The sequence below is a fragment of the Cyanistes caeruleus genome, chromosome 26, assembly GCF_971803275.1.
Source record: "Cyanistes caeruleus chromosome 26, bCyaCae1.hap1.1, whole genome shotgun sequence".
NCBI lineage: Eukaryota > Metazoa > Chordata > Aves > Passeriformes > Paridae > Cyanistes > Cyanistes caeruleus.
This window is the reverse complement of record NC_141726.1, coordinates 98,390-114,605: the sequence shown is the minus strand read 5'-3', so window position 1 is coordinate 114,605 and position 16,216 is coordinate 98,390. Positions and strand designations below refer to the sequence as shown.

The 16,216-nt window shown below is 53.0% G+C and overlaps 3 protein-coding genes, 1 long non-coding RNA gene and 4 other non-coding genes across 10 annotated transcripts; 7 read left to right on the top strand and 1 right to left on the bottom strand.

Moving 5' to 3' along the window:
- Window positions 1-642: 642 nt before the first annotated feature.
- Window positions 643-3,535, top strand: LOC147649239 (uncharacterized). 2 transcript variants are annotated; one of them, XR_015279413.1, is made up of 5 exons: window positions 643-902; window positions 1,305-1,368; window positions 1,959-2,005; window positions 2,371-2,474; window positions 3,081-3,535. It is a non-coding gene; the product is annotated as an uncharacterized LOC147649239 (long non-coding RNA). The 2 variants fall into 2 exon arrangements; XR_015279414.1 differs by having other exon boundaries at window positions 696-902; window positions 1,302-1,368.
- LOC111939197 (small nucleolar RNA SNORA16B/SNORA16A family) lies at window positions 982-1,124 on the top strand. Its single transcript, XR_002869198.1, has one exon. It is a non-coding gene; the product is annotated as a small nucleolar RNA SNORA16B/SNORA16A family (small nucleolar RNA).
- LOC111939198 (small nucleolar RNA SNORA44) lies at window positions 1,712-1,842 on the top strand. The gene has a single exon (XR_002869199.1). It is a non-coding gene; the product is annotated as a small nucleolar RNA SNORA44 (small nucleolar RNA).
- On the top strand, window positions 2,044-2,178 carry LOC147649240 (small nucleolar RNA SNORA61). Its single transcript, XR_015279448.1, has one exon. It is a non-coding gene; the product is annotated as a small nucleolar RNA SNORA61 (small nucleolar RNA).
- On the top strand, window positions 2,899-2,969 carry LOC111939195 (small nucleolar RNA SNORD99). The gene has a single exon (XR_002869196.1). It is a non-coding gene; the product is annotated as a small nucleolar RNA SNORD99 (small nucleolar RNA).
- A 208-nt stretch (window positions 3,536-3,743) lies between the features above and the next one.
- On the top strand, window positions 3,744-6,989 carry LOC111938950 (ras-related protein Rab-42-like). Its single transcript, XM_086863913.1, has 4 exons — window positions 3,744-3,786; window positions 4,988-5,056; window positions 5,650-5,896; window positions 6,674-6,989. Exons 1-4 carry the CDS (start codon window positions 3,744-3,746, stop codon window positions 6,987-6,989), a joined length of 675 nt encoding a protein of 224 aa, XP_086720039.1.
- Window positions 6,990-7,495: 506 nt separating this feature from the next.
- LOC111939053 (ras-related protein Rab-39B-like) lies at window positions 7,496-9,027 on the top strand. The gene is made up of 2 exons (XM_023941068.2): window positions 7,496-7,734; window positions 8,524-9,027. Exons 1-2 carry the CDS (start codon window positions 7,520-7,522, stop codon window positions 8,948-8,950), a joined length of 642 nt encoding a protein of 213 aa, XP_023796836.1. The 5' UTR covers window positions 7,496-7,519; the 3' UTR covers window positions 8,951-9,027.
- A 1,341-nt stretch (window positions 9,028-10,368) lies between these two features.
- Window positions 10,369-16,215, bottom strand: TAF12 (TATA-box binding protein associated factor 12). 2 transcript variants are annotated; one of them, XM_023941069.2, is made up of 6 exons: window positions 16,048-16,215; window positions 13,863-14,114; window positions 12,583-12,660; window positions 11,758-11,872; window positions 11,483-11,571; window positions 10,369-10,821 (listed from the first exon to the last, which is right to left on the bottom strand). In XM_023941069.2, exons 2-6 carry the CDS (start codon window positions 14,028-14,030, stop codon window positions 10,786-10,788), a joined length of 486 nt encoding a protein of 161 aa, XP_023796837.1. In that variant the 5' UTR covers window positions 14,031-14,114; window positions 16,048-16,215; the 3' UTR covers window positions 10,369-10,785. The 2 variants fall into 2 exon arrangements, with proteins under 2 accessions (XP_023796837.1, XP_023796838.1); XM_023941070.2 differs by having other exon boundaries at window positions 15,856-16,120.
- Between the last annotated feature and the right edge of the window lies 1 nt (window position 16,216).

Here is a 16,216-nt window from a genome sequence, read left to right as displayed (position 1 = left end):
GCTTTTCCGGCTGATTTCCCACGATGGGTGTGCCTTCAGAATCAGCACCAGCAGCTGTTCCAGCACTCCTTTCCAGCCCGTTGGCAGGTGCACCCATTTTAAATCCTTTCCACGGATTATAAATCATGACCCTGGAGCCTTACAGAGGTACTATGTTGGCAAACAGACTTCTGTTTCCAAGAACCCTTCCTTCTATTCCCCGAGGGTGGAGTGTTCCCCCCGTTCCAAAAGGGAGGAAGGAATAGGGGAAGCATAGCTACTGGCTTCAGTTTTTCAGAGAGTAACCCGTGGTGTGGACCTTGCATGCGGAAGGAGAGAGAAACTATTTGTCCCGCCTGAACTGGAGAATCATTTAGATGGGGTAGGGGTGTGCAGCTGCTCCCAGTGCTAGTAATGGTTGTGAATCATGGGATCATGAAATAGTTGGGGTTGGCAGGGGACTCAAAGCTTATCTCATTCCACCTGCTGCCATGGGCAAGAACACTTGCTACTAGAGCAGGTTGTTCGGGGGCCTCCTTTATCCTGTGGGATGGGGTGGAGCGGGCGGCTGGAAGGGGGAAGGCAGGAAGGACGGCGAGGGCTGTGGGAAGTGCGACCTACAACTCCCAGAATCCTCCGCGAGAGGGTCCGGCACCAGCAGCCAATCGGAGCCCACACTGCCGCGGTATAAAAAATGGCCGCGGAGGCGCTTCCTCCTCTTTCGGCTATGGCGGCGATTGGGGTGAGCTGCGTGGCTATCACCAGGGGCCATCCACTGCCATCCTCCTTCGCTGGGCCTCTCCCCCCGCATCGACGCCCCGTGGGCATCGCTCCCGGCGGCAGCGCTTCGGTGCGCTCCGAAGGCTGCGAAGGGCAGCGCGACCTTACCCCCGCCCTCCTCTTCAGGCTGGGCCCGGCCTCAGGTGAGTGGGGGACCCCCGAGGCTGAACTAATCCCCTGTCCCGGGACAGGCAGCTGCGGGAGGAAGAGCCCCCCGGACCCGCCCGGCCCTATCGAAGCTGCGTCTGTCGGTGCTATGGTAGATGCAGTCAAAAAGGAGCCGAGAGCAAAGGGACTTTCCTCGACGGTCGCCGCTCAGTTGGAACTTTTGTAACTGCTCGGCAACATTTCGGGAAAGTACACGGCCCGCCATGGGTTAGGGGGTTACTGGTGCTGGAAGTAGGCGGCTGCCGCGAATCCGTGCCCCTGGGGTCTAAATTGATGCACCGGTGGGAGGGAGGAGTGTATCCCGTCTTTCTGTAGTTTTGTTTTAACTTATTATTCTTGTAATTTACTTAAACCTCAAGACTCTTTTTTCCCAGCAGCATCCTGGCACGGAAGGTGATCCCAGGGCATGGGATGTCTCGTGATGGCCTCAGCTGTGGTCAGGTAAAATGGGTGGTCCAGGTTCTGGAGTCCTCCATTGTGCTGAGCATTTGGTTGGTTTTGTGGCTTCTCTGGGCCACAGTAAGAACCAGCAGCATTTCCTGCCCCTCTGCTATCAGACAGTGCCAGCATGTGCTGTTCCAAGGCTGTACATCCTCAGGGCTTGTTCTTGGGGCTGGGCCCTGCAAAAACTGCCTTAGTTCTTGTTCCGTCTGGATCATGTATGGGTGAGATAAGGGCAATTCCTCTCTCAGGGGCTCACTAGAAGCAGAACTGGGAATCATCCCTGATCCAGAGACGGTTGACTGCTCTGTTACAGACTTTACCGTTTAAGCTCCGTGTTTACCTGCATGTTTATCCAAGAGCTGTGGCTCCACACAGTAGCTACAGGTCTCCAGCAACATGCCAGAGCAATGGGAAGGTCTTTGACTGCTGGGCCTCTTTTGTCCATGACTGTCACTCACCCCTCCAATACATTTTTGGGAATTGGGCTGTTCTTTGCATGTGGTTTTCGGGTGGAATGAGTCAAAGGTGTGTCTACAAGAGTCTGCAGCCCACTGCTGATGTTGGGGGTATGTTACCATATCTTCCAGGGCTCCTGGGTGTTCCATGGGCTCACCCATCTGATGGATAAACCCAGGTGAGAAAGTAGTACCCTTGTTGGACCTCCACAGCACATCCCTCCAAATCCCTTTCCCATCAGATCTGAATACCGATCTTGTGGTCGAAAAAGGAGGAAGAGTAAAATTCATGCTGGTCTTGGGCTCTCTGCAGGCGTGTCATATGCTGAGAGGGGCCACTAGGAAGACAGACTGTGTTGGCCTTACGGTTTTGGGAAGTCTGGTTGGGAAGGAAAGTCCTGGTCAGGAGAAGGGATAAATGCTGGGCACAGGGGGCAGAGGTGCTGTGAGAGTTCGAGGGTTGGGATTTGTTGGGAGTATCTGAGCCATGGATTTACAGTGACCCATCAGCTTCAGGCACTAAACTCTCTCTCTGTTTTTTCAGCAGTTAATCTGTGGAAAAGAGTGAGAACTTGTTAGCCCTGTCCCAAGGGCTTCAGCTTGTTTCCTATAGGACCTGAGTTGTGGGAATGCTGCTGTGTGGAGCATGTGAGTTGTCCCTTAGGGAACAGTAAGTTTAAACTAGATACTGGGAGGAAATTCTTGGCTGTGAGGATAAGGAAGCCCTGGTTACCCAGAGAAGCTGTGGCTGCCTCATCCCTGAAGTGTCCAGGGCCAGGTTGGATGTGGCTTAGGCCATCCTGGTCTGGTGGAAGGTGTCCCTGCCCATGCCCTGGCATGAACAGGGTGGAGCTTTTAAGGTGCCTTCTAACCCCAACCATTCTGGTATTTCATGATCTGGAGTGGGGTCTGAAGGACAGGGTCCAGTTCAAGCTGACTGCCTGTGCTAGAAGTGGCCAGTTTTTCACCTGGACTGTGCAGGTGGGAATTATCAACCTTGTTTCAGAGGCTTTTAATTAACCAGAGTTGTGATCTGTGGTGCAAGGTGTGGGTGAAATCAGTGGCAGTGCAGCCTGGTCTATGATGATTCCCGAGTCTGGAGACTGTTGAATGAGTCCTGCGGATATGGGGCTGAGGCCAGGCACGAGTGGGTAGGGAAAAAACAGAAATTCTGGAATGTGGATGGAATCTTGACACAGTGCTGAGCCCAACTGCTTATCACTCAGCTTGTTTATATTTTATCCCTTTTTTCAGGCCTAAGCAGAGGGTGAGCCATCCTTGAGGGACTTGGTGCTGCAGTGTCAGACTGGTTTTTTCCCAGCTCTCTCCTCCAGAAGTGGAAGCTCTGCAGAGCCACATCCTGGCTCCTTCCCAAGCTGTGAGCTCCACCGAGTGGGATCCGCGCAATTTCTGGGCTCCACTCACCCGCCGTGGAGGGAGATGAAATTGGTTTGGCTTCAAGTGTTGCCCAAGCTCCAGATCAGATGCTCCATATGGCAGAACAGTCTGTTCCATGGAGTTTTCTCAGGAGGGGGTCTGCATATCAAACACTTGGTTAGAGCAGGGAGCCAGTTATGCCAAGGTGGTGGGTTTGATCCCTGTACAGGCCATTCACTTAAAAGCTGGACTCGACGATCCCTGTGAGTTCCTTCCAATGTAGAATATTATCTGTGTGTGATACAAGTTGAAATAAATGCAATTACTTCAAATCCTTGTCTCCTGTGTTTTGAGTTGCATTGGGATGGGGTGAGGCTGGGTTGGCTCTGAGCCAGGGAGCCTGAGCATCCCCTTGTAAGGTGCAGGTCGTGGGTGGGGAGACAGAAACCCACGACTCATGCTCCAGGTGCTCATGAGACAAACAACTTTGTTTATTATTCAGAACTCGCTTAAGTACTCAATTAAGGTTTCCTGGGCTAGATGGCCTTGGCTGATACGTCTCTCCCTGCCCAGCTTCCTGGCGGTTTGTGTGCTTTCTTCTCAGTTTGGATGGGGCTGGCTGAGGGTCCCCTATAATTTATCCTGGGCCATGTTCAGACATGAACTAGGCTAGCTGAATTGGATTTGTGTTATGGTCAGATTTACCTTGGCCAGCCCAAGCCAGCTGTACTGTGACAACACTGTGACATCCCCTTCCAGTGGAGCTCACCTGCGCTCAGAGGTGAGTTTCTGTGCTTGCTGCACGGTGGGGTGTGACTCCCTGTCCTGTGTTGATTATGATAAATTGTATCCCCATTCGTCCACCTAACCCAGACACAGGTTTTGTATTCTTAAAATTCCTCCTAAGAGTAAAAGTGAGTGGAGAAGAAGCACCGAGTCTGTTATCAGAGACTGTACTTGCTCCCCCCGCATCGGGAGTTTTGACTACAGCACAGACAGACAACAAGACACAGATTGCCTTGGCTTTCCAGCTAGCCAGAGCAGAGAGGTCTTCCTGGACTCTTTTCTTTCCCTTTTCCTGAAACGAATCGAACCTCCTCTGGACTGGGGACTCGGGGGAGCACTGGGAGCTTGCACCCGTGGACTACCGGGAGCCCAGCCTGGGCAGCGGCATTTTCCAGCACCAGAGGGACTGATAACAGAGCGAACACCCCCAGGAGAGACCCTCTGAAGTTTGTCATCTCTTCTGAATGGCAAGAGGTTTTGTAATTCGGTATCGTTCATTCTTGTGCTGGGTAGTGCTGTGCCTGTGAAATAAACAGGTTTTTTCCACTTCTCTCAGAGAAATCTCTTCCCGAACCGGTTGGGGGTTGGGAGAAAAGGGCCACGTGGGTTTGCTTCCCGGGGGGAGCCCCATTGGAGGTTTCCTCCCAAATTTGCCCTAAACCAGGACACTTCCCCCCCCCCCCAGCACTCAGCAGAGGTCTGTGGAGTGCAGAAACACCTGGCCCTTCATGGTGGTGCTAGAGCAGTTCCTGCAACCTTGGGGTGCTCCAACACCTTCAGCTGGAGCCTTGGTGATTCCGGTTGCCTATTTTCCCACCATAGAGAAAAATAGGTGGTGGGGAGCCACAGTCTCTCAGTTGGAGCTACTCTCTTACTTCTGTCTCTGGATGGCTGGACAGTGGCAAAGTCCCTGCACCTGAGGTAACGTGGGTGCCAAGAGTGCTTTGTCCTGGAATATTGAGCTGGTGCCTCTGACCCCTCTGGTCTCTTACCTGCAGGTCTTGAGAGCCCCTTCCCTGTGGAGTGTCTCCCAGCTCTTCCAGAATCCTGTCTTCTGGGGGACACCAGTGAGTGTGCATTCACTGCCTGGCTGTCCCTGTTGTCACCAAAGCTAGGCAGCACAGACAGCTGGTGTGTGGCAACACTAAACAGCATCCTGGCAGCAACAAAGACTAAATGCTAGAATGTGCAAGGAAATGATTAGTGTGAGCTTGTGTTGCTGCTGAAGTTTGAAATGTTGGGCTGTTACTAGGGTGTGTGTTTTGGAGTTTGGTGGTTGGGAAGCAGGCAAATGGGAAAAAAATAGTTTTAAAAACAGGGGAATTTAAATAATCACTTAATTCAGTGATTTTCCTAGGTGGTTATAACTATAAACCACCAGTTTTGAGCAGCAGCTCGAAACTTTTTTTTTTTTTTTTGGTTTGTAAACCCGGGTAGACGTAACCCTCTTACTTTCCTCAGTGTTACTGGGAAGGATGAGGACTGAGCTGGCAGCTGGGACAGTTCTCCCTGGGACAGTTTGTTTGGCCCAGGTGACTTTGGGGCCAGAGCCATCCCTGTCCCCAGGTGGGGTGGGGACAAGGGTGGAGGCCTGTCCTGTTGCTGCTAGCACAGCAGGAATGCAGTGGGTCAGGATCCAGCCAGCTCCGCCATGTGACAGATTCTCACCAAGATCTTGACCCTGAGGGACACTTCCAGTTCCGCATCATCGTGCTAGGGGACGCGGCTGTGGGCAAGTCCTCACTGCTGCGCTGCTTCGCTGACAGGCCAAGTGGAGGTCCTGGTGGGGTAGCTACCCCTGGCCCAACCATCGGTGTCGAGTTCTACAGCCGGACTATCCTGATGTCGCCCACTGTCAAGGCCAAGCTGCAGCTCGGATACGGCTGGCCAGGAGCGGTTCAGGTGAGGTGGGTATGTGGACCCCAGCACCCCCACCCCAGTGAGTCATCCTCCCAGCCTGGGGTGTTTGTAAATCCCCGGCCAGGTGTGCACAGACAGGCAGCGATAGCTCTCGGGGATGGTGATGCTTTAGGGGCCAGTGACACCTTGTGTTGAGCTTGCAGTGACACTGGAGCTGTTCAGGGGAGCAGGGCCGGGTGCTGGTTGCGGTATGCTGGTGGGTTGGGGCAGGGTCGTTCCTTTCCTGATTACATCAGGCCAATCAACTCCCAGGAGCACCTGGGAGTGTAAGAGAGGCTCAAATGGGGCACGAAGAACTGAAGAGCAAAGTGATGTGGCTGGAGCTGGGCTCCCGGGCCCTCCCCATCCCTGGGAACCTTTTGGGAACCCCAAGGTTCGTCCTGGTGGTGCCCTGTTTCTGTCCAGTGCTGCCCTATCCCCACTACACCTGGGGGCTGTTAGGGAGATAATGATACCACAGAGTCCCTGAAAACCCCACAGGTCTCCTCTGGAGCCCCCTCAGTCTGGGGGGAGGGATGCTGAACAGAAAACAGGGCTGTAAATAGCCAAGACAGGTCTCCCATTCCCACTCCCGAGGTCTGATCTATCACCCAAAAATCTCCCAAGCCCTGTCCTAGGGTTGTCAGTGTGAGAGCTTCCCAGTACCCATTGAAACCCTGATGGGTATACCCAGATCCATCACCAGGTCCTTCTATCGGAGTGCAGTGGGGGCGCTGCAAGTCTTGGACCTCACCAATCGGGCATCTTTTGAGCATGTCTCTGAGGTATCATGAGGCTGCAGGGGACCGGCTGCCTGTCTTTGTCCTGGTGGGACACAAGTGTGACCTGGTGGCCGAGGGAGCCGTGTCAGCAGAGGAAGCCGGACACCTCGCCACCACCCTGAGCATGGCCTTTGTGAAGACCTCGGCCTGCAGCAACGTCAGTATGGAGCTGGCCTTCCAGACACTGGCTGGGAGTGTCCAGCAGGTACTGGGGATCCTTGCCCCACACCAGGAATGTGATGGCATCAAGCTCATCCCCAGCCAGAGTCGCCGCCAGCCCCCAGCAGGGAGAGAGCCCCAGAAGCACTGCCAGTGCTGATGGGGACAGGGGGATGTGGGACCCCAACCCGTGAGGATGCTTCTCTCTCCACGCAGCACCTGCAGCCCTTGGGTGATTATGAGGTTGAGTCTTCCACCTGGGCTTGGGATTTTTTCAAAACTTAATTTGGGGGCTCTGAAAAAATAATACTCTGCTGTAGGAGTGTTTTTAATAAACCTAAGGCTTTTCCACACTAAATAAAGGCTGTGCCAAGCTTTGCATCCCAGGCAGAGGCACGGCACTCATACCACGGCATGGGGGATCCTCTGCTCTGGGGGGCATTGCTGGTGGCACAACAGCTCCCCTTGTCTGGGACACTTTTCAGGGTGTCCTGTCCATGGGAAAATGGGAGCGGCACCCCTGAGTTCTTCCAGCTGGATGGAGCCAAAATAAAGGGGACAAAGGGGCTCCAAAGGGGCCATGCAGCACCAGTGGTGCTGGGAACGCCTCCTGGGTGGAGGAGCTCTCTGCCTGCCTGAACACGCTCCTGGTGCGGGGGTGGCAGATCCTGGCAGCCAGCAGAGGCACAGATGGAGCCACGGTGGCAGTACCAATTCCGGGTGATCATGCTGGGGGACTCAACAGTGGGGAAATCTTCCCTGCTGCAATGCTACACCGAGGGTGTCTTCCTAGACACTGTCAACCAGACAGTGGGGGTGGATTTCTACGTCCAATTCGTGGAGCTGGAGCCAGGGCTGCAAGTGAAGCTGCAGTTCTGGGACACAGCCGGGCAGGAGAGATTCAGGTGAGTCCATGGGGTGGTGAAGGTGGATGTCCCCCTCCAGATTTGGGGTGGAGTGTGATTACAAGCCCAAGGAGGTCCTTGGTGTGGCTGTGTTCCCACTTGTCCCTTTGTGTGAGGAACCACCATGCCAAAAGCCAAAGCTAAGGGAAAGGAGCCCTTGGGACTGCCTTGTAAGTCCTTGCTCCAGCTTGGGGATACAGTACTCCCCCAAGAACCCCCCTGCCACACTAGGTGCAGAGGGGCTGGGGAACAGCTGGGAGCCTACTGGGTGCTGGGTGAAACATCTTCCTCAGCTCAGCTGCTAGGAGCCTTCACACCTCACTGTGGGGCTGTCTCCACCAGCCAGGCAGCTCCTGGGGACAAGAAAGCTTGGGAGATGTGGCTACAGGGGATGGGAGAGTGGAAAATCTGGGTTTGCAGGAATGGGAGGGTTGTTTGCAGGAATGAGAGAGGACTGTTGCAGCAGAGATGGGAAAGTACTGGGGACATGGCAGAAGGGACAGAAGAGTTCCAGGACCGTGACAGCAGGGATGGTGGAGCCCTGTGGACATGGCTGCAGACACAGGGGCACTTGGGGGCTGTGACTGCAGGAGACAGATGAGCTTTGGTGGTTGAGCAGAAACCCTGGAACTCTTACACAGCAAAAGGCTGATTCTCATCCATGGTGGTTTGAACACAAGGTGCTGCTTGCAGGAGCAGGTCCTAGCCAGGACCACTCTGCAGGCAGGGAACATGCTGTCTGAGGTAGCACAGGGTTGGTCACTCACCCTCCCTGCTCTTGGCACCCAGGTCCGTGACTCGCTCCTACTACCGCAACTCGGCTGGGGGGATGCTGCTTTTCGACCTCACTAACCGCGCGTCCTTTGAGAGCATCCGGCAATGGCACCGGGAGGTGACTGACACAATCCAGCCATTCCGTATGGTCTTCCTGCTGGTGGGGCACAAGAGTGACCTGTCTGGGCAGCGCCGGGTGGGCCAGAGAGAGGCGGAGAAGTTGGCGGCCTCACTGGGTGTCCAGTACGTGGAGACCTCAGCCAAAGACGCTTCCAACGTGGTCCAGGCCTTCCAGATGCTGACAGTGGCCATTTACCAAGCGCTGCAGACAGGGCAGTTGGTGGCCACTGAGACATGGGACGGGGTGAAGAGCAGCGTCCCGCTGCCAGTGCTGCCCAAGGCTCAGGCACTGGAGAAGAAGCAGAAGAAATGCTCTTGCTAGAGCTGGGGACACTGGCAAGGCAGGCACACGCTGGGCTCAAGAGGGGAAGTGGATATGGAGCAGCCAGGCACAGGCAGGAGTGGCACGGCCACATTAAATACCTCTGGTCACCCTCTGCCTGCCTGTGTTTTCCTGGGAAAGAGGAAGCGTGTTGGAAGGGTGAAGTCCTCCAGTGGGACTTCACAGGCCTGCAGAAGTCAATGTCAACCCTTCTCCTATTCTCTCTTGTACTGACTGAGATCCTAATCATAAAGCCCTGAATTCTTTAAGTCTTCCCAAATAGAATTAAAAGTGACAAATTTATCATGGAACTCAGATAATGTATCTGCCATTCTGGCTGAGTACATGCCTAGTTGAGCCCAAAGGAAAAAGAATGACATACCATTCTGAGGAAATGCCTGCTTTCCCTTTCCGATTGATCTTCATACAATGTAATTTGCAAAAAAACCCTCCGTACAAGGCTTCAGAAAGGAGCTCACCAGGCTCCTCATCCCACAGTGACATGAGGAATGAGCCTGGGATGGTCCTAGAATCACTTCACGCACCCTGGTTTCCCCTACAGCTACCAGAAGCCTCCAGAAAGCTGGACAGGGAGGATGAGCCCAGCTCTGCCTAGGGCTGCAGGAGCCTTCCTGTCATGGAAGGGCGTTTGCAGTGCTGTCAACTCCCTCATCCCCATAACAGCCCCTGGAGCTTCCCTGAGCAGAACAGCAGGAACAGGCAGGGGCATGTGGCCTTTTTAATGTCCAGGCACAGACAGGACTGGGGAACCTTGACTTCAGGAACATCATGTCACAACATCCCCCTCCCAACAGTCCAAATATCCCTACAATTGGGAAGGGACTCACTCTGAGCTGGAGGTCAGGGGGGAAGTCACCTGGCCATCCTTGAGTGGCAAGTGAGGGACTGGCCAAATCCTTGTGATCTAGAAGGGTCTGGAGGGGAAAACCTCTGGAAGAGCAGCTGAAGGCACTTGGTTTGCTCACCCTGGAGGAAACAGGAGACTCACCAGTGTCTGCAGCTCCTCCCAAGGGACACCTCCGATCTCTGCTTCCAGTGACCAGGGACAGGACCCAGGAAACAGCTGAAGCTGTGTAATTTGATAATTGCACTTGCAATTGAAATAATAGTGTATTAGGAAACAGTTCTTACCCCAGAGGGTGCTTGGCAACGCACGGCTGCCACAGCTCCAGAGAGCACTGGACAACGCTCTCAGGCATAGGGTGGGATTGGTGAGGTGTCCTGGGCAGGCCAGGAGCTGGACTCAATAATCCTTGGGGATCTTTTCCAGCTCAGGATATTCCATAATTCTGCTCTCAGATCTCTCACAGAACAGCACCACACACGGAGCTGAGGTGACAGGGCCCCTGCCATCCCTGTGCAATGCTGCCTAAAGAGCACAAGCCTATGCCAGCAGCTTAGAATAATTTCTTTATTCATGAAAAACAAATGCAAGTATTTATATAAACACTGACATTACAAAGTACTGGACCAGATACGGGCAGGAAGGAGGAAACAAAAACCTCTACAGATGCTTCTAATACTGTCCCACACACGATCAAATGCTCTGTCCCTTGGATAATCACTTGTACGATAAACCACTTTCAAGTCACAAATAAAAGTCTCTGTTTGAGATATGTCGCACTCTGAGGAGGATCGAAGAACAGGGCATAGAATGTTTTTGGCAGGTCTCCTCATCAAGTCAAGATATTGCTGCACCATTAATAAAAAATAGATGCTTTTCTGTAAAGCATTAAAAAAGTATCCCACAGGTGACATCATGGAGGCTTCAGTGGAGAGACAGGTGTCCTGGTGTCTCTGGCTCTGCTCAGGAGCTATTTCTTGGTAGTTTTGCGGATCAGTGCCATTCTCTGTAACAAGAGAGGGTTTTCCATGAGAAGCAGCTCAGAGCAGGTGACTGCACAACCACCCACAGCAGGAACAAGGCATCCCAGGTGCTCCAGGACGCTGCCTGACTTGTTTCCCACACAGGTCTTTCAGGTCAGTTTGAATCTTAATGGGGTCCCAGGCTGAAGTCAGAGAAGGGAGTGTGTGTGCCGCTCCACTTGGCACCCTGGGGCTATGGAATCAAAGCCCACCTCAAGGTCCTTCTCTCTGCCCAGCGGGAGCTGCAGCATCACCCCTGAACCCACTGCAGGGCAGCTCCTTCTAGGCTCTGACGATGACTTGAAAAGCAATGGCTCAATGCAGTTTTAAAGCAAAATTAAGGGTGTTTTCAGTCCCTTTGCACAGAGATGGGGTTGCCAGGGGAAGCTGAGAAGTACTTGTGTGCAGCTCAGGGTTTTAACCCTCCCAAACACCAAGAGCTGCTGCTTCTCTCTGAGAAAAGGCAACATAGCTGAGGAGACACAGCAACGTCAACCCCCCGCCCAAACAGGTCAGGAGACTCTGGAAGTCATTTCCAGTCTGAAACACTTGGAAGCGGCCACAAATTCACAGTGCCAGGAGGCCATGACCACCATCCCCATATCAGCCTTCCTTGTGATTCCTGGTCTTGTGAGGGCTTCTTACCTGTTTGTGAGCTTCTGTAGTGCAGGCTTTTTTGTAGGGTCTGATTTCTTCAGAACCAAAGCCTGGGATCCACATGTTCCACTGGCGCTCTGAAATTCACAGAATGGTTTCAGTTGGAAGAGACATTAAAGCTCATTCAGTTCCAGCCCTTTGCCATGGGCAGGGATGCATTATCTACTCACACGTTTCCACCACAGCACTGCAGCTGTGCCCTGACTCCAGGAGGAGCTGAGATCTGGGGCTAGAGGGGAAAGAAACAGATAAAAGTCACTCACCAAGGTGCAACTGGACGTCTTTCACTTCCAGGGTGTTGGACTTGCGATGCCGCGCAAGCTGGCAGGCAGCTGTCACCACACTCTCAATGAAGTCATCAGCAATCTGTAGCAGCATCTGTGGTGGAACAAGGGCAACAACCAGTCTGGTCAGCACTGAGCAGTTGAAATTATGTGAGAAGATGAAAACAAGCTCTCAGAAGATGGTATTTAGAATTACAGAATGTCCTGAATTTGCAGGATCATCCAGACCAACTCTGGGCCCCGCCAGGACACCCCAGCAATCCTCACCCTGTGCCTGAGAGTGTTCTCCAAACGCATTGCCTGGGGAGCCTGTTCAGCACCCAATCACCCTCTGGGAGAAGAACCTTACCCTGATCTCCAGCCATTCCCTGGGTCCTGTCCTTGGTCACAGAGAACAGAGATCCGTGCTACCTCTCAGGAGAAGCAGCCCCCACTGAGCTCTGCCCTCAGTCTACTCTGCTCCAGCTGAACACATGAAGTGCCCATAGCCACTCCTCTTGTTGTCCCTCCTGATCCTTCCCCACCTTCAGCCTCCTTTGTGTGCCCTGTAATAGTTCTAGGTCTTTCTTATATTGTGGTGCCCAAAATTTCACTCAAAGGAGTAGATTTCATAGGTATTTGCTGCAATTGCTGTTTTAAAAGCCTTTTTGGGACTGGGATGCACAAAACCAGGGATGGCTGAAGGCCGCATGGGAAAACAAGTGTTAAACGAACCAATGCTCTCTCCTTGGACATAGGGCCACTGATCTGTGACAAATACCAAATTAACTCTTTCTGCAGTCCCTTCCATGGGTTAGAACCTACTTCTTCCACATCTTCATCCAGCTGCTCGTTCGGATCCACCTCACGCACTAGGTCCTGCAATTTCTTCTTGGTTAAAACCTGAGCGTGTGGGAGGAGAGAAGGATTTACTGCCCTGCTCCAGCAAAGAGGCTGCCCATGGAGTGCAGCTACAACCACCTCCTCCCCCCTGCCCCCAGGGCCGAGTCACGCTTTTGACACAGTCTATCAGCTCAGGAATGGCAGAGATAAGAAATATCAGGCATTAAGGACTAATTTTCAATCACCAGTGGTTGCTCTGGTCAACAACTGGAGTGCAGCTGCTAGGATAAATGTTTCCAGAACTAAAATATTGTTCACAAGGAGTGGAAAGGCAAAACTACAACTGTTAAGATGCAGACAGCAAGTGCAATCAGTACTTGATTTGAACAGTGATTAAAGTTGTGCTCAGGGCATGAGGGAAGCATTTCCATGGCTCTAGCACTTATCAGCTTTAGTGCTTCACATGGAAAACAGAGTTATGGGAGTGCTGGGTTATTGCAGGGCAGTCAGACTTGGCAGGAGCAGAAACCACACATCTGTGTCACACATCCTGAAGAACAGGATGCTGAGTCTTAAAAGATATGGATAGAAGTTGTCAGCCTGGTCCGGTCAACCAGACATGGATGGGAAATTCCTGCCCTTCCTCATTCCTTCACTGATGTGGCTGTTTTGTGCTGGGGTCTAGCACACTTCCAAAGAGTCCAGGTGCCAGCAAAGCCACTGGGAAGCAATGCTGGGGCATTCCCTGGGCAGCAGTTTGTTTTATGTGCATCAAAGGCTGCATGACAGGTTGAGTTAGAAGGGACCTTAAAGTCTGTGTCATCCCACCCCCTGCCATGGGCAGGGACACCTTCCACTATCTCAGGTTGCTCCAAGCCCCATCCAACCTGGCCTTGGACACTCTCAGGGATGGGGCAGCCACAGCTTCTCTGGGCAACCTGCACCTTCATCACCTATTTCTCCCCATATTTCTCCCATCTAAACCCCATTTAAAAATAACTTCCCCCGTCACACCCCAATATACGCTTTCCTAAGACTGGAAAAATCTCTACACCTCCCGCATCCAAACCCCATCCAGCCAGGAAGCACCTGGGAGAGCAGAACTCTGTGAGGAAGTTTTGCTCACTCAGTAACTGACAACTTAGTAAACATTATATTTCTGCTGGTGATATAAAGAAGGCAAATGAAGCCACAGGCAAGTCTGTGATGCTTGTGCTGTCTACACATCATCTCTGTTGTCCCAAAGTCAGGGATGGAATTACCTGGTTGCTTTCAGGACTGAGCCGCCCTCCTCCACAGGGTGTTCCTGGCATCTTTGCCATAGTGGTGCTGTTTGCCATGGAGCTCTGGGGCGGGGTGCTGGCTGGTTCTGGCTTAATTGAGGAGAAGTTGGAGAGGTTGATCAAGGTAGAAGTGCCAAACTGGTTCATAATCTGTTGGGCTTTAGCTTTAAGATCATAAAGTTTGTCTAGGTCCTGCTTCTTCTTGGGGTTGTGGGGATCCAAAGCAGTCAACTGGAAAGGGAGAGGAAAGCCAAGGCTAGCAAATAGAATTCAGCAGGGTGAACAAGTGTTTGTCCAGGGAAAAGTGCAGTGGTCTGACAGCAATCTCTGCTCACAGCATGAGGGGAGAAGTGATGCTTAGCAGCAGAGAAAACCTTCCCTGGTGTACAGAAAATTAAGTTTTCCAGCAGCACTGACCTACCACCCATTCATCCCTTGAGCTGAACACCCCCACATCCACCCCAACACAGTCTTCCTGAAACCATTTCCCACAAAGAACAGACCATTCAAAGCAGATTTAACTGCAGGACATGGCTTGTTTCTGCTGCAGCAGGATGGAACAACCTATGCCCACAATCCAGAGTCCCAGAGAGAAGGCAGGACCCTGTCTCCCTGGGGTCTCCACGGAGCAGGGGGGGTCTTGCTTTTGGCAGCATCACACTTACAACCCAGCCTTCAGTGACCCCTCCATGTGGGATTGAGAACATTGGTTCATTTTGGGTTCTGAGAGCACAATCTGGTGCTCAGAGGGGGAGGAACACATGTGTGCCCACACCTGCCCCTGTTCTTCCCTCACTGGGCAACTGACAGCCACAGGAAATAGAGTGGGATTTATGGAGCTCCCAGAGGTGAACCACAAGTGGATTGTGTGGTTATCCTCCAGGTGCTGAAGTTACTTAGATTGTTGGTCATGAGGTAAACACTGACTGGCACCTCCTCTGTTTCTGTTCGCTCTAAGTCCCAGGCTCAATGAAGTTTTGCTCTGTAACAGGAAATTCATCCAAACCCAGCACCTTCCACTGTCACAAGCACAGCAACTGCTGTGAGCCCAGTGAGTGGAGAAGCCATAGCCCACACCCCTCTCAGAACATCACCAGTCAGCATTACCTACTCTGGCATCCTCCTCTTCCACATAACTCTCATTCCTACAAAAACATTCAATACTTTTTGTATCACCCATTCTGTGTAAGATGGTTACAGGAAACATTTTCACAAGCTGTCCTCACTACAGTGCCACAGATTTCTTTGTCAAGAAAGATCACACAGTCACTGTTGCAGAGGACAAGCATCCAGCAGGATTCTGAAGAAAAATATGACCAATTTGCCTTTTTCTGCCAGGAAACAGAGCATTCTAGTACCTGCTGATGTGCAGGCAAGCCCAGACCTTCACAGCAGCAGCTCCCTCCAGGCCAGGAGGAGGTTTGGGTGCTGCGATCGGCACAACTTGTTCAGCTCTGCGACAGCACAGCAATAGAGCCATAACTAAATTCCATACTCATGACAAACAGCACATTCCCTGGAGTGCTCAGGGGGATCCCACTTCCATTAACCACAACCAAGTATCTAAATACAATCATAGAATCTCAGTATGGTTTGGGTGGGAAGAAACCTTGAGGTCATCTCATTTCATCCCCTGCCATGGGCAGGAACACTTTCCACTGTCCCACTTGGCTACAAGCCCCTCAAACCTGGCCTTGGGCACTTCCAAGGATGAAGGAGCATCATGCCCAGCTTCTCTGGGCAACCTGTGCCAGGGCCCCACCAGCCTCACGGGGAGGAACTCCTTCCCAGTATCCCATCCATCCCTGCCCTCTGGCAGTGGGAAGCCATTCCCTGTGTCCTGGACCTCCGTGCCTTGTCCCCAGTCCCTCTCCAGCTCCCCTGGAGGCCCTCTAGGCACTGAAAGGGGCTCTGAGCGCTCCCTGGAGCCTTCTCTGCTCCAGGCTGAACATTCCCAGCTTAAAGGGCTCACCAGCACCACGGAGACCGCCGGGATGGGAACGAATCCCTCTCCCAGTGCAGAACGTCTCCGCTGGGACTCGTGGGGCAAAGCGAAGGTCACCGACCGCCACCAGGACCAACTCGGCGCCCACTCTTGTGCTCCCTCCCGGATTTGGTGTGGAATCCCCAGGTGCTCCGCGCAGCTCCCTCGAGCTCCCCGTACCTCCCCATGACACGCGGGAACACCGAAGCCCCGCCGCCACTGCCGCGCTCCCTCCGCCGCCCGCCGACACACGGCAGCGCTTCCGCTTCCGCCCGTGGCCGCCGCCAATCAGAAGCGAGTCTGCCTGCGCGCGCGTGCGTGCCATGGCCCTCTCGCCAAAGGCGCTCCT

Excerpts from the sequence above, each read along its gene's own strand:
- LOC111938950 (XM_086863913.1), top strand. The coding sequence starts at position 3,744 with ATGGCCTTGGCTGATACGTCTCTCCCTGCCCAGCTTCCTGGCG. Across the intron at positions 3,787-4,987 it reads CCCTGCCCAGCTTCCTGGCG|GTCTTGAGAGCCCCTTCCCT; the intron begins GTTTGTGTGCTT and ends TCTTACCTGCAG. Across the intron at positions 5,057-5,649 it reads CTGTCTTCTGGGGGACACCA|ATTCTCACCAAGATCTTGAC; the intron begins GTGAGTGTGCAT and ends GCCATGTGACAG.
- LOC111939053 (XM_023941068.2), top strand. The coding sequence starts at position 7,520 with ATGGAGCCACGGTGGCAGTACCAATTCCGGGTGATCATGCTGGGGGAC. Across the intron at positions 7,735-8,523 it reads GCCGGGCAGGAGAGATTCAG|GTCCGTGACTCGCTCCTACT; the intron begins GTGAGTCCATGG and ends CTTGGCACCCAG.
- TAF12 (XM_023941069.2), bottom strand. The coding sequence starts at position 14,030 with ATGAACCAGTTTGGCACTTCTACCTTGATCAACCTCTCCAACTTCTCC. Across the intron at positions 12,661-13,862 it reads TCAGTCCTGAAAGCAACCAG|GTTTTAACCAAGAAGAAATT; the intron begins GTAATTCCATCC and ends CCACACGCTCAG. Across the intron at positions 10,822-11,482 it reads CTACAGAAGCTCACAAACAG|AGAATGGCACTGATCCGCAA; the intron begins GTAAGAAGCCCT and ends CTCTTGTTACAG.